Source organism: Leptonotus elevatus, chromosome 2 (genome assembly GCF_054856555.1).
Source record: "Leptonotus elevatus isolate MCC_2025b chromosome 2, RoL_Lele_1.0, whole genome shotgun sequence".
Taxonomy (NCBI): domain Eukaryota; kingdom Metazoa; phylum Chordata; class Actinopteri; order Syngnathiformes; family Syngnathidae; genus Leptonotus; species Leptonotus elevatus.
Genome location: NC_141240.1, coordinates 23,424,372 through 23,440,244, shown reverse-complemented (window position 1 = coordinate 23,440,244; position 15,873 = coordinate 23,424,372). Strand labels below are relative to the sequence as shown.

General features: G+C 39.3%; 1 protein-coding gene across 7 annotated transcripts; it reads right to left on the bottom strand.

Moving 5' to 3' along the window:
- Positions 1-4,775: 4,775 nt before the first annotated feature.
- LOC147179254 (Ig-like V-type domain-containing protein FAM187A) lies at positions 4,776-14,859 on the bottom strand. 7 transcript variants are annotated; one of them, XM_086066920.1, is made up of 7 exons: positions 13,942-14,859; positions 13,217-13,320; positions 10,350-10,490; positions 9,343-9,620; positions 8,769-9,131; positions 6,742-6,983; positions 4,776-5,046 (listed from the first exon to the last, which is right to left on the bottom strand). In XM_086066920.1, the coding sequence occupies exons 3-7, from the start codon at positions 10,416-10,418 to the stop codon at positions 4,829-4,831; spliced, it is 1,170 nt and encodes a 389-aa protein (XP_085923046.1). In that variant the 5' UTR covers positions 10,419-10,490; positions 13,217-13,320; positions 13,942-14,859; the 3' UTR covers positions 4,776-4,828. The 7 variants fall into 7 exon arrangements, with proteins under 7 accessions (XP_085923046.1, XP_085923048.1, XP_085923047.1 ...); XM_086066922.1 differs by having other exon boundaries at positions 14,569-14,859; XM_086066921.1 differs by lacking the exon at positions 13,217-13,320.
- Between the last annotated feature and the right edge of the window lie 1,014 nt (positions 14,860-15,873).

Genomic DNA, 15,873 nt, shown 5'->3' with positions numbered 1-15,873 from the left:
CAGGACAACAGAGACAGCTAGCTGACTTTCTTACCAACACTATACGAACAGAAGTGAAGAAAGCATGGAGTATTTTTACTTATTATTATTTGTATTAAAAGGATCGATTTATGGTTTTATGAATTGATATCGGGCTAAAAATCAAGCTCAGACTTGACAGTGTTTTTCAATGTGTCAGGCAAGTACTTGAATTTTTGTTCTTTGAAATTGGCCGATTCATTTGAAATCGATCAAAAGGAGACATTTGGCCACACGCATACAGTACAGTCACAGCATTAACACATCACTGGCTTTTATACACGTTGAAAAATCAGTTTGCACCAGCTGGTGTGTTCCTCCTGACAATCACCAACACAAAAAAGTTCCCATTTGAGTCAATTAAGCACCATTTTATTTTATTTTTATTTTTTTCTTCTAAAAAGAGCTCAGTATTGTAATGTCATCATCATTGCTTTTTTTTTTTTTTTGTATGTGAGTGAGTATGTGTATGTGTATGTGCGTGTGTGCGTGCGAGTGTGTGTGTATTCGTTAGTTCACCAAAAACCTATTAAAAAAAATCCCATACCGTCCACCTAAACCGAACACTGCCGTCAGGAGACCCGAGGAAGGACCAAAGAAAACAAAGGAAAGTGAAATCCAGCACCGACCAGACACCACCCACCGGGCCACCAACCAGAGTTCTTCACCAACCCCAGAAACATCTAAATTCCAACAAATCCAAAAAATCAGGGAGACCTCAAGAGACCAAAGGAGAGACTGAGGAAAGCAAGGAAGGACAAACGAAGCAGAGTGAGATCCACAGACACCAGCCGACACTCACAATCACAGAACATGTGGTGGATTGTTTCTCCCAATAACAGAACATTTGGTTTTGGGTCAAGTACAAAAAAAAAACATGGTAGTCTGTGGGCAGACGTGAATAAAAATGTCATCCGACATGCCCATATTCATAAATTAAAAAAACGCAATTCTTGAAAATAAAGCCCACCAATCTCACACTCTAGTATTGTGTAGAGTATTATGCTAGTAATGATAAGATATTAATAGAGCACATTTAAAAGTGATTTCAAGCTAAAGTAAAAAAATATATATTTTAGTGCTAGAAGTGTAGCGGACATTTAGGAGGCTTAGTTGTTGTCTTAAGTATTCAACAAAAAATATAGGCTATTGGTGACAATAACACGATATTTTAATGAATACAATTTAATGTAACAAAAACATTAGTTATTAATATTAGAGTTAATTACCTGTGGATTTTTGCTACTTGTGGGTGCTTGGTCCCAAGCATGAATAGCAGTGGTTCAGTGTATAATTGAAAAAAATAGAATTATTGTCAGTTTTATTTCGCTTTTACACTTAGTAAGCTCAGGTACTGAAAACAAGAATTGTGGAAGCAAATAAACAGCATACTGTATCAAGTGATTCAACAATATTTATGCAGATGAGCATGAAAAGTAAGAAAAACTGACCTGAACTGAATTCTTTGTGAAATTAAGCATGCTTAGAAATGTCTTAATTCTGCCTGAAGGCTCTGCAGGGGAACTTCTGTAATTGTGTTCTTAGGCCAAGTTGTGAATGTTCCCTGCGGAGGGCCCATGTTGAATCCAGTGTGTGCTCACATTTTGGGCTGCCTGTGTTTCTTCCTTCCACACTTGGACAAAGCTACATTTAAGACGGAGCCATATGATTTTGTTTCATACGGTTACAAATTTGGGTTAGTTGATTAGTTGGCTATACTACTTTGGCTCGAACGTTTAAAGTTTGCTAATCATGTTTTGCACCTCCCATTTTCAAATCGGCCAATATTCAGAGGACTTTCGACTGTTTGCTGCAATCGTCAGATTATAAACTCTGTAGAGCAGCAAATGTCTGGCCAACAAGATGACACAGTCTTATACATATGCACGGGACCGACTACGAAAATAAGATGGTCGTGAATGACAACGGTAGTTAACCTTGCTAGCTTCAGCTGTACCGACCAGCAGCGGCGTGAAGTGAGGCATCATGTTTGTCACCAAAATGTTATGTCCAATAATGTGTAGACAACTGTTTGCTAACGTGAACTTTATTTATTAGGGGTGGGAATCTTTGAATGTCTCACAATTCGATTCAATTCCGATTTTTGAGTGTATGATTCGATTCAGAATCAATTTTCGATTAAGAACGATTTTTGATTCAAAATGATTTGATTGATAATGACTTTTGCTTCAATCTCTAGATGTGCACGGAATTGTAATGATCTACACCAGTCTGACTCGCTAATGCTAAATAGCGCGCTACTGGCGGCACTTTTATCACTCAAAAGAACAGCTCCACGCTGAAAAAAACCAAACTTTTATTGGAATAACTTGATCGTGACTTTTTCCTTCTACTCTCTAAGGTGGCTACAATTTAACAGTGTATTAGACCGCGTGGAACCACACTGCCCCTCAGTGGCCAAACCGGGTACAACACGAACAGCGCTCCAAATAAAGGCACACACAGACAAACACAAGACAGTATAAAATAATTTTAAAAAAATCGTTTTGGGGACATTTAAAATCAATTCTGAATCGTACTAAATGAGAATTGCGATTCTTATGAGAATCGATTTTTTGGCACACCCCTTATTATTTATCGTAGAAGTTGTAGGATACACACGAAGTCACTTTGTAACATTTGTTGCATTCAAACCTGTGGAATTTACCAAAAAATAACAGTAGCACATGCACTTGCAAAATATCAGTGAAACAGAGAAATTTCCTTTTTCTTTTTTTTTTAATGTAAGGCAACATCTTACAACATTCCTGCCGTACAACGCACACACAAGATGATGTCGTCAAAGACAAAAACATCAAGGGCTCCAACTAATTACATCATTCACTGTAATGGTGCATTTCATGTTTCATCATGTTTTTGATTGTTTCCATGCCAACCAAAAGCTTGGGGACCACTGTGTAACCAACTAGTGTTAATTTCGTCAACGAAAACAAAACACAAATAATTTCATCATCACACATTCTTCACCGGACTAAAACTAGACTAGACTAGAAAAGACTAAACCCTTCATTAATAAACAATAACCGGGACCAAATCAGTATGCATTTTCATCAACTAATAAAGACGAGATGGAAATGTACTTAACTTAATATAACCTGGAATAAAATCTGTGGGCATTTTAGTTCATGAACAAAAACGAGACGAAAATTATATGATTTTGTAAAATCTTGTCTCTGCTAATCTGTCAGTCACTGTCATGTGACACGCCCCTTTCAAATCTGCAGCTAGGAGTGCAACATGCACAAACACAGATGTGGATTTACGGTGAAAGGTTAAAAAAAACTGGATTGTAGTTATAACGTAACATAAATCCAACATCTTATAACGCTCTAACAATAATGTTAATCCGACCGCTAACTAATGCTGGCTGATTTACTAGCTCGTAGCATGGAGCCATAGTAGCCACTTGTTGATATACTGTAATTGTGTATTAATTTGAGTATCGCTTATATAATTTTTTTAACATGCTGAAGTTGCTGAATGTACATTTTTGTGTTACACTCATGAAGTTAATCAGTTCATTAAAATTGTGTGGGTAATGTGATGTTAATTGATTACATGAAAACGGAGGTAATGGGAACTGTGCTTATGGATACTGAAGTGATGGGGATTGTGTTTATGAGCACTGATAGTTGTGATGATAGATGAATGGTTAACAAATCTGATTTTTGCAAGCAAAAAAACAAGCAATTTAATGCAAATGAGGTGAATTTTCAAAGTAACGCGTCATTCCATTTTAGTTTTGCCAAACCGGGGACAACCTTCTTTTTTCTTTTTTAGCAGTCTCCCTGACAGAAAAAAAAAGCGTGTTATGGGCAAATTTGTGACGCTCAAAACACCTACTGACACGCAACTTTTGTGAAACTCTGGAAAAGTCGAACCACTTCCTGAACCCTTGAAGTGTCAAACGTCATCGGTGACGTCATTTGCCGTAATGAATCACGCTTCGACACGCGCTTCAGAAATTTCTTCCTGGATTACGTCCCATCACTAATTAGCTGATCATTGGATTCAGCTGGGCTGAAGGAGGGAGACATGGGAAACAGGCTGGATAGTGGCTCTCGAGGACCGCTGTTTTAGGGACTATGGGGATTTTTGGACCTGTTTAAGAAGAGCAGCATCACAGAAGATCAATGCTGCTTGGTAGGGGGGGGGGGGGATTGGAGTGTCCTCATTAATACGTCGCAGCATCCCGAGAGAAAGCGTGAGTGAGACTATTGTTCCTTCACAGCTGGCCTCCTCTTCACTTGCAGCTCTCTAAATCAACAACACGAGTCCATCAGGAGTGCTAATGATTGCCATCACATTGGGTTGCTGAAAAGATGCACCTTGTGGCAGGAGACCAAACACACTTACCCAGTGGCCACTGCATTTGGTGGGACTAACTACCTCTGTATGTACTCCTCACACTGGATCCTACAGTCAAACTTCAATTAATATGTAAAATACGTCTTTTCATAATTTCTCATTTTCAAATAAAAATAAATTATAATCAGGGTTGAGGAATTCGGGTCCAGAGCGAAATGTAATGCAAATTCCATTACATAGCTTTAGCCCCACCTTACAAAAGGCTGACATGTTTTGCCGCCATCCAAATATATATGTATTTATATGCTCTAATCACAAAGAATTGGGTGAGACTATAGGATATTCTGCTTCTTGGTATGAGCTGACAATTGTCCTGCGCTTATTTTGGTCTTACTTCAGAGCAAAGGAGAGATTACCTTCTCTTTGAATAATGTGGTTCCAAATTTTATTCAGTACAAAAAAATATCTAAACAACAAAGTTTCACCGCGATGAACCCCTCCGCAGGTGTTTTATGCCTATTCGAAGAAACTGCAAGAGGCAAAACACTGCTGTCATGACACCATACGATTTTAAAATGATGTGCAAGGCCAAAGGCAACTCTGGATGTGATGAGATGGACATGCGCCGCCCAAAATGAGGGTAGACCAGTAGTTTAATCTCAGCCACACGGCGCCCCTTCAGCCAGCAGTAGTAGACACCTGAAAAGTAAAACATCTGTAAAAGCAACTCATTTGACGCAAACAAAAATGTACCCGTCATTTCCAGCCTAACATCCAGCTGGGGTACACCCTGGCCTGGGAAAAGGAAGGGCGCATACAGACAAACAACCATTCACACTGACATTCAGATCTACGGACGATTTAGAATCTTCTTTTAACTTTACATTAGTGTTAATTGTATCCACCATTTTTTAATTTAGTCTCAGTTTTAGTCAGGGGTGAAAGTGGTTAGAATTTCTTGCCGGAACTCCCTGACTGACAGATTGTGTGCGTGTGTGGTGTGTGGGGAGGTCCATTTAATTTGGTTTAATAATAATAATAATAATGATAAAGAACTCCTTTTGGTACAGTTACACAGTACACACAATAAAACACAACAGGTCTTCCACTCTCTTTTGAACATGGAAAATCGTTGTTAGGTGCGCTTTGTTGAATTTTGCTTGTTTTGTAGCTATTTTATTTTGTTGTTGTATGTTTATTACTGATTTAAAAAATATATATTTTTCATGTTCAAATAAACTCAAACTCGATTATACATGCATTAAGCTACTGCATTACACTTACTGTAATATTGTAACAAGGCATACATCAGAAACAGATTTTCATTCAAAATTTTGCTGAACTTGCTTTGGGGGGGAAGGGGGGGGGGGTTGGAGGGGCAGTGGAAAAACACAATGAATCGACGCAGACAGAGGGGAGACGAGAGACTATACACACACACACACACACACTAATGCCATAACGAGGCACACCTGAGAATGACACAAGTGGGTGAGGGCACTGATTGGTTGACACACAAGGAAGGGCAGGCAAACAGGTGGACCTGATCAGGCTTGACGAGATGGGGAAGCGCTCAAGGCCAAGACACAGATCACGACCGAAACATGAGGACAAAACCAAACCAAAACTAAACCCGAGCCATGACAGAAGTCAAACAAAACTAGCCCAAACCCAACCCAAATCATTAGTCAGTTTTTGATGAAAAACAACTTCACACACAATTACAGTATATCAACAAGTGGCTACTATGGCTGCATGCTATGAGCCAGTAAATTAGCCAGCATTATTTAGCGGTCGGATTAACATTATCGTTGGAACATTATAGCCGTTGGATTTATGTATAACTATAATTCACTATTTTGTTCAACTTTCATCGTGAATCCACCTCCATGTGTTTGTGCATGTTGCACTCAATAGCTGCAGATTTGAAAGGGTGTGTGTCACTGTGTCACATGAAAGTGTCACAGTGACAGATTAGCAGACACAAGATTTTACAAAAATATATAATTTTTGTTCATAAACTAAAATGTCCATAGATTTTAGTCCAGTTGTTATTAAGTGAAGTTTCATTTTCGTCTCGTCTTCAGTACTCAACGAAATTGCATACTGATTTAATCCCAGTTATTGTTTAGTCATGAAGGTTTTAGTCTAGTGTAATTTTAGTCCGGTGAAAAATGTGTATTGACGATAAGTTTTCGTAGACGAAATTAACGCTACCTAACATGCATGTTTTTGGGCAATGGGATGGAGCCGGAGTGCGTGGGAAAACCGACATAAAACTCAGGGGCAACATGCAAACTCCATACAGGACATTTGAACACTGAATCTCAGACACATGCTGTGCAAAAACAACAATCACAGTCAAGTCTTCCAGCTTCCAAATATATTCCGTACCTGTGTCAATAAGTTGAGCAGGGGTGAAGACCAAATGATGTCCGGCATCAATACGAATCCTCGGAGACGAGAAGCCTGAATTCCCACCTCCCGAACTCTTTGATCGATAAATGGGCTCGGATTCTCTGTCCCACGCTACTGCCATGTATGGCCGGGCCTTCGGACAGCCGATGGTCAGGATTTGGTCTGCTGGGTGGTTTAAATAAGAAACCACCATCTCTTCGGTCTTTTCGGAATCAGAACTGCAACACAGAGAGACGACAAACTTCAATAGTGTGTGTTCATCAGGATAGATCAAGACATATTACTATTATGTGGGTGCGGACGGAAGTTTAGCAAAATGTATGCCCCCTCAAGGCCGACCTGATGCCCCTTCATCAACGATGAATGGCAGGTTGCTGTGGATGCTTATATGGTGGATGGCTCCACCCTTAGGACGGCCCTGGTTCCAGTTATTATAGTTAACGAAAAATTACTGTAAAAATTATTAATTAAAAACTAATCAATTGTTAACAAAGTAAAAAAAAAGAAAAAAAAGAGCGCTTTTAAAAAATGAGGATTCGCTGCAACTCATTTGACATTTTTGTATTTGTCAATTGAGTTCACACATGATCTTTGGCTTCATTTTAAATGTATTTATTTATGCATTACTCTATGGCCGTACAGAAGATTGTTGGGTAAACATTGTTTGACAATTGTAGTTTGTTAAACAATGCTTAGTAGGGAGGTAACGATATCCAAACGTCACGATACGATATAAACCTCACAATACGATAATTATCACAATGTTGTGGGGAGGATGGCGATATTAAAAAAGCTCACGATATTGTAAAATAAAAATAACTCATACTAAAAAAAAGCACAATATTGTGCTTTTGTGCATAACAGCAATGCACATAAACAACATACAATCTCTAATAACACTTAATATTAAGGCACTAACATGCTAATGCACACACACATTGAGTTCCTCCACATATTAACACGATTCAAAAGCATGTTACATTCCTCATCTGACAATTAGTGTGGATTTTAAACATAGAAGGGCCAAAACATGCCGTATGAAAATTAAACTGCACTAAAAAACTAACCACCAGAGGGTGCTAGAACTTCACAAATGGAAATCAACTTCACATTTTTAACAGATGTGCTGCTTTTAATATCGTGACATGACGACGACGATATTGTGGCAGTTTTAATATCGCAATATCACGATTTTGCTGTTATCGTTACATCCCAATAAGGAGTGGGCAAACTCGGTCCTCGAGGGCCGCAGTCCTGCAGGTTTTGGATGTTTTCCCTGCTCCTCCAACACAAGCTGATTCCAATCAATAGCTCGTTATCAGGCTTTTATAGAGCTTGCTGATGAGCTGATCATATATCAGCTGTGTTGGAGAAGCGAAACATCCAAAATCAGGTACACCCTTAGATGAGCAGTTCATTAAATTCGGTCTAAAATGAAATTATTTATATTTTTAATATAATCAGTATTTGGATTGTTTTCAGAAAAGGTGCCAATATATCCCCCTCCTCCCCCCCAAATACTAAAACATATTGAAACAATCTAAAATAAAGCATTTTCAAATCTCAAAACTCTCAAAACTGAATTTAAACTCAATAAAAAAAGTAAAAATGTAATTAAAAAGAATCAAGCCTCTTATAAAACTGGTATGCACACAGAAAATGTTTCGACGTATCGTGTTAAGTCCTTCTAAATGACATGGCATATTCAATCAAAAATGATTATTCAGAGCAGCTTTGTGAGTGGAGCAAGTGGGTGTTTGGGAGGCACACAAGCAGTGGAGTGAAATCTAAGGAAACAAGATCAAGGAAAGTAGACAGTTAACTATTTGGCACTGCTGGCCTTAAGGCATTTTCCTGGACTGAATCTCTATCTTTTATGTGAGTTTTCCTGAAACATTTTTCATACAAAGGTATTTAGGATCTGGAAAAGGGTGCCAATATTTCACTGAGTAACTTCGGCATCAGCTTGCACCCACCTACTCCGTTGAATTAGGTGTGCTTACCTGTCACCCACAAATTTGATCATTTTATCCCCTTTGGTAGTGGAAGGTGCTTCTGTTGCACAAGTCACATGACAGTCTCTGACCTCCAGTCTTGCTCCCAGTCTTTTTTGCTTCAGGTAGCTGAATGCCTCTGGCACCGCCCCTGAGCCACAGGACGTCACGGTGTGGTTGAGCCGCGTGAAGCGCACGTGCAGGAAACGGGAGTGGATGTAGCAGAGCCCCACTCGGATCTGCTCGCCCCGCACGCCGCAGCGATCGCACCGTGACCATGGACGGAAGGCAGTGTAGACTTGGTAGGGCAGATGAGCAGATCTTTGTCCGATTACGTCTTTCATACGGTTGCTTTTACTTTCAGCAGTCAGCCTGGAAGCAACAAAGAAGAACCTGAATCACTGGGGTTGTTGAATTTTGTTCCCAGTACGTCCCTGGGTGGCATGGTGACGGAGTTATGACTGAAATAATGACGCATTGATGATGACGGACCTCCACCGTATGAAGGAGGGTCATTTGATCAGCAACAAACATCTGACTTTATCAATACCAAGGAAACGACATCTCCTGTATGACCTCTAACCTTGATGTGAAGCTGAGCTCCTGCACCTCTTGGATGTCTAGATCGTAGGCATAGAAGTAGTCACCCTTGGACGATCCGCAGATGTAGAGACCCGAGTCGCCCGTAGCCGTCCGAAAGATCAACAGGCTGAAGAGACGAATTGAGAAGCGGCTCCGCAGGTCGTCGCTGTGGGAAATTTGAGTTGAATCCAGCAGCTTGTTCCCATTGTTATCGGTCAGGGTTCTGGTACTGTCTGAGCTGGAATGGTGCTCCCTGAAAAACCAAACCACTGACTGGACCTGAAACACAAGCAATGGTCCAATTGAATGACAGTAAAGAATGTTAAAATTAGGGGTGTCAAAATGAGTGCGTTCATTTTGAGTTCATTTTAAGTTACTTTACACGTCAAGGTAAACATTTTGTGGTAATAAATTTAATAATAATACATATAGTTGTGCAGACTGGGGTCACGTTTTTTTATCATTTTAAACATGTGCAGAATTTACTTCGTGTTAAAGATTCGGTAGCTCTTAATATGAAAAGAAAAAGGCACGGAGCTGTCACCGACATCTTACAAATGCAATTATGCCATCTAGTGGCAGAAAAAATGACCTTAACACAAAACATAATCACACTCGTTTTTACAGTACAGTGCATTTTTTTAATTTTAACTAAATTTTGTGAATTATTATGAAATTACTGTATCAATGACTAAAATATGCAGCCATATTTCTATTAGTTCAACATTTTTTTCCCACTTTTATGTTAAAGTATGAAACTTAGAAAACACACTTTATTATACATTGCGAACAGATATAACATTTGCACTTAATTGTGAGTTTACTATTGAAGTCACGCGATTAATTACGATTGAAAGTTTTAATCACCTGGCACCCCTAGTTAAAACATTACTTAAATCATTCCATGTACACTTTGTATTCAACTTTGACATTCCACTTTTACCAACATTACTCACTGAATCACCGAGCAATTGTGGATGAACGGCAGGCCACTGTGAATGGACTCACCTCTTCGGGTTTGCAACGGCAGGGCAGCTCCACCGTTGCCCCCGCCTGGTAGGCGGTGTTGAAGAACATCAGGAACGCTGGACAAGCCTCTTTTTTAAACACATCCTCCTGCTTGGCAACGGGAGCATTGGAGCTCCACACCTCGGTGAGGAAGAGGAGAATGAAGACGGGAGACATGCACAGGCCTCTCTTGGAGAGGGTTCGACTTCTTCTTAAGGAACCAAGACCCTCCAGTTTAAGTGTTGTCTAAAATTTAACAGAAACTTAAAGAAGGACTCGTCCTCTCGACTATTTGTTGTTGAGACTATAGAGTAATAGTAGTTACAGGTATTTGAACACATATTTGTGTTTGAAATAGATACTCACTTATTTTACTACAGCTATTTCGACATTTCAGAATTATAGTGAGTCAGAAATTTCTAATCTATTAAAATAAAATAAAAATTCACTGGAACGCTACTTGGGTACGACGGCCTTCTTCTGAGATGCATTTCATATTTCATTCATACTTGACAGCAGTCCCAGATACAGCATAGTAATGATCCAAGCAAGCGAGTAAGCATCTGCACCGGCGGGTACGCCCCATCTTTTTCAGGAAAATTGGCGAGAGCAAGCACTTTTTCTTCACTCCTCTGCTTCTTTAGCCAACACATAATATTAAAACATGGCCGTTTGTTGTCTGTTTGGCTTCAAAGCAGTCACTAAGTCAAACAGCATAGTCCCGGTAGCATCAACTCATTGAAGTTAGGCACCCTGCATCCTTCCATTGCTGTGCCATTGTTGACACTTTGTTTCTATCGTGATGTCTTCCTGCGTGTCGTTATGACATCACAGCCTTGTCAGCATTATGATGTTATATGATGTATTTTATTGTGAAAATAAGAAGTCTTCGGTACATAGCGTATTATTTTATTTGAAATGGGAAAGTCGTCAGCTTCTTAACCAGCCTTTGTTTCTTCTTCTGAGGTGAATTGAAATGACTTTATAAATCCTTAGCCTTGACTTGAATTTTTTTTAGATTGTTTTGTAAAAGTAAAAGATGATTTTCCTAACAGATGATGTTATTTATTACTTTGGCTCCCCTCTCCATTCAAAAACTTGCATGTTAGGTTAAGCAAAGACTCGACATTGTCCAGGTGTGAATATGAGTGTTAATGATTGTTTGTCTATACTGTATGTACCATACGATTAGCTGGCTAACAGTTGCCTACTGGGTGCACCTGGCCTTGCTCGAAGTCCGCTAGAATAGGCTTCAGGCCACTCGCCTCTGCTCGAGCTACACACAATGCAGATGGACTTAAAATGAGACAAACCAACATCCTTGTTTCTCACGGTAGGGTAGACCTGGTGCTTAAAGTAAGTTATTTCTTATTTCTGTGTTAACGGCCAGTGTAGGCTTTGACAACGCAATATGTTTGAATGAGATATGTGAATAATGGCTAAGCAAATATATATATATATATATATATATATATATATATATATATATATATATATATATATATATTTGAACGTCTCGGAACTCGTACAATTCGGACCTCAACCAAAATATCTGAGTAAAAAATGCCTCGGAGTTTGAACTCATTTTTGGAGTTTGAACACCCAAGCAAAGCAAGCTAAGCCGAACGTACCTTAAAAATGGGTAGCCGAGCGAAGCCGAGCAATGCCGAATATTCACGTTGCGGTAATTAAGACGATGCACTGCTCATTTCCAGTCAGATCGTGAATACTCCCGGAGGTGCTCCATACTCGTGAGTTTATTTTGATTTTTCCACGACAATTTTCTTCGCCATGTAGGAGATTATCTCGCAGTTGTAACTACCGTGACTATTTACGTAAATACTGGCACAAGGACCCACCTTAGCTGTTCAACAACATGCCTGACGTTAAACAATGTACGCAAGGACCGCTTAGTAGTCTAACAATATGCTCAATGTAAAATACACAAACTCAGCACTGAACTAAAGCGAGCATTAACATAGCATTTATCATCCACTGATGCCATCACACCAGAACAGGTAAGGTAAGGTACTTTTATTGTTTAAATACTGCACTGTACTGTAAATGTAAAAAACATAAATAGAAATTAAAAAATAAATTTTCTGTTTTTGGAGCTTGGACACGGATTATTTGCATTTACATGATTTCCAATGGGAAAAAATGTTTCGGAGGTTGAACAATTCGGACTTTGAACACTTCGCAGGAACGAATTATGTTCAAACTCCGAGGTACCACTGTATATGTGTACACACATATATATATATATATATATATATATATATATATATATATATATATATATATATATATATACGCCGAAAAAAACTATGCAAATTTTTACTATCATTGCATTTATTATAATTAATTTAAATTATAATATTATTATGAAATATTTATTTAGCACTGGCATTTTAACAAAGCACAATACCAATTGAAATGTTGGCTAATGGTACATTAAACACCAAACGAGCATTGAGCATTTTCTGGCGGCGCCATTGCACTTTATAGTCAATGTAGTTTGCACAGGCGGGCACGGATGTGTGTGGTGGAACAAGGTGCGGCGCACTTAAAATTGGAACATTCACATATTCACCAACGTTTAAAAATAAATAGATACATTTGTTTGCGCCAGCTAATCGACTTCGGGAACGGACTGCAAAGTCACACTTGGCGTCCTGTACAAGTCTGTAGCCAACCGGAGATAGCGTTAAGTGTTTGCGTGTTTAGAACTGCTGATAGCAATAGTGCTAGCATTAGCTAAAGTATTTAGCACGGCCACCAGGATGCCGGTGAAAAGGTGGAAGTGTTCGAGGGGCTCTTATAATAATAACAAATGGGAAGGCACTGTAGGAGAAAGAGTGGCTCACCTGTATTCCAGTACACGGCAGTTCTGTCTTTTTTCGACCCACTTAAATGTTGTACACCAAGCGTCGCCCCTCTCCTCCGGTGTGCGCAATGACCGTGGGAGCTGCTGCAACCGACCGGTGCAAACTCACGGTGAAAAGCCATCGAGAAGAAAAGGCGGACACTCACACCCGTGTTCGCTGTTTAATTCAAATTGACGATTGCATCCAGCGGTTTTTTGCTTGCATCACTGCAAGCTTTTCGGTCCAATTTCGGACATATTCTTTCAGTTTTAATTTTATTTTCGGTCAAAAAAAATTCGTAATTCAGCAAAAAAAAAAGTCTGTGTCGATTTTGAGATTTCGCCAAAAATAGCCTCTTTGAGGTCTCTATTTTCATTTCCCAACAGCACAAAAGTTAAAATTCTATGATACGTGTATGAAAATACGCAATTATTAGGACAAGTGCATCGTTAGCCAACATGTTTATTAGCCGACTTTAGCAAGCAACGTGTCTCTGAATAACCCTGAATTCCTCGTGTAACGCCCAATTTACACTGACTACGGAAGGGCCGCGGTGCGTTTTCCGTACGGTCGCCGCTTGGACTGCAATTCACACCATGTGCGTTGCGTGAGCTGTCCGTGTCCGTAAATCTGCACCCGCCAGACCACAAGGAGAGTTGAGTTGAGTTCACACGATAACAACCGTGTATATAGAGTCCTATACAATAAACAATAGCCACACTTACCTGTTGTCACATCGATATGCTTTTGGACATTATTCCTGTGACTTCTACAATGGCTCTTCTACCATGGGTAAGTACGTTTTGTGTTTAAATAGTGTTATTTTGTCATGTTTAATTTAATCTGAGCCCGTTTTTTTGTCTTAAATGTCCGACTCGTGTCATACTATGTAGTTAGCTAGCTTCCCTCCCCCCAAAAATGAGTTCGCAAACAGTTTTATTTTCAAATATACCGGATCTACCTTGATGCCGACGCTCGACTTCCTGTGTAATTTCTTCAGCTTCATGAAAATCCGCAAGCGTTCCGCACCGCATACGCAACGCACTGCAGCTGGTGTGAATTGACACGCAGACTCGAATGCTTTCTATTCCATCATGTCCATTTTACAGTCAGTGTGAAATGGGCGTAACAGGAACACCTCGAACGTCACTTCACAAATGAGTGACATAAATGGACATAGCAACCAATATAATACACCATAATGTGACTATTCGGCACGAAAGTAAACAGAAGGCGCATGACATAACACAGCATCCTTTTTTTTGGTATTAGTTGACACAATTTTGTACAAGCAATCAAAATTTCAAATTGTCTACAACAATTACAAACAACTACATAACACAGCATCCTACCTTGTTGTACAATACATGAGAAGCGCTCCGTCATTGGTAAACACCGCAGCGAAGGTTTGTAATCCAAATCGTGATCTTCAATTCCGGAATCTCTGTCTTTGTGGAGTCTATTTCTACTTAAATGTAAATGACCTATGCACTGCGCATTTCACCAGGGAGACAGGGAGAGACTCTTCAGCGAAGAGGAGCGTGCTCTGGTGCACCTGCAGCATGACGCGACAGCGAGGAGGGTAATTGTAAAAGTTTTGAAATGTCGTGTATGTGATAATGTAGGCCAATCTATTCATGTATTGTAAATTTCCTACATAATGAAATGTATTGATCACTCCTCGATGTCGTCACGTCTATGAATGACCACTCTGACGCGTCACGAATCAACCGTCTGCCTCGAGTCGCATAACATCACCACAAATGTTCATTTCATGCTCTTTTAAGTGCGATGAAATAACAATCAAAAAAGCTATAAATATCAAATTTGAAGATGAAAAATGAACGCAATGGTCTTCCCAAAGCGAACCTCCCTGCGGCCAGTCCCAAATGCACGCAGCGCATATTTGGAGTTTACGTTGAAAAAACAAAACATGAACAACAAAACACACAAAAAACAAAACAAAACAAAAACTGTTGAACCATCAAAACATTTTCTTTATGTGACCAAATGCATTTTGAGACATAACATCCATAAACTTGTCACAGGCAAATGGCAGACCAAATGGCAAATAATCTTTTAATTGACATCAAATTATTCAATCAAATTTCCTACTGCGGTAATCAGACCTAATTTAAGCAAGAAAATACCACAAAGAGCAACAATAAAATAACCAAACTTTGGCTGATGCCACAGAAGATGAATTGTAAGCTTAATGTGATCTTCAAAGTTGCGGCTGATGTCATCTGTTGAGAGGTCAAACTTTTAATGGGTTCAAATCTCGGACGATGGCCTTACCTGTGATTGGAATGGACTTTCCACAGATTTTTTAACAGTTCCTGAAAATTTCAGTTTAATATCTTTTTCCTAAGGTACTGCTTGCTTTGGATATTTGGAAGATGCAAGTACCAAAACTTTAAATCCCTTTTTCTCAAAACTAGGGATTTCAACCTTTCAACATTAAAACTGCTGCAACTTTGTCAATTTCTGAGGTACATCCATGTATTATATATCATTTTAAAGGAAATAAAGTGTAGAATTTGAATGTGTGAAAATATAAATTATCGATTTTTTTGGGGGGCACATGAGGACCATTTTGCCTTTTGTCACACACACACACACACACACACACACACACACACACACACACACACACA

Coding starts and splice junctions, on each gene's coding strand:
- LOC147179254 (XM_086066919.1), bottom strand. CDS start 10,526: ATGTCTCCCGTCTTCATTCTCCTCTTCCTCACCGAGGTGTGGAGCTCC. Junction 9,132..9,342: donor GAGCTCAGCTTCACATCAAG/GTTAGAGGTCAT, acceptor TGTTGCTTCCAG/GCTGACTGCTGAAAGTAAAA. Junction 5,047..6,741: donor TGCTCAACTTATTGACACAG/GTACGGAATATA, acceptor TTTACTTTTCAG/GTGTCTACTACTGCTGGCTG.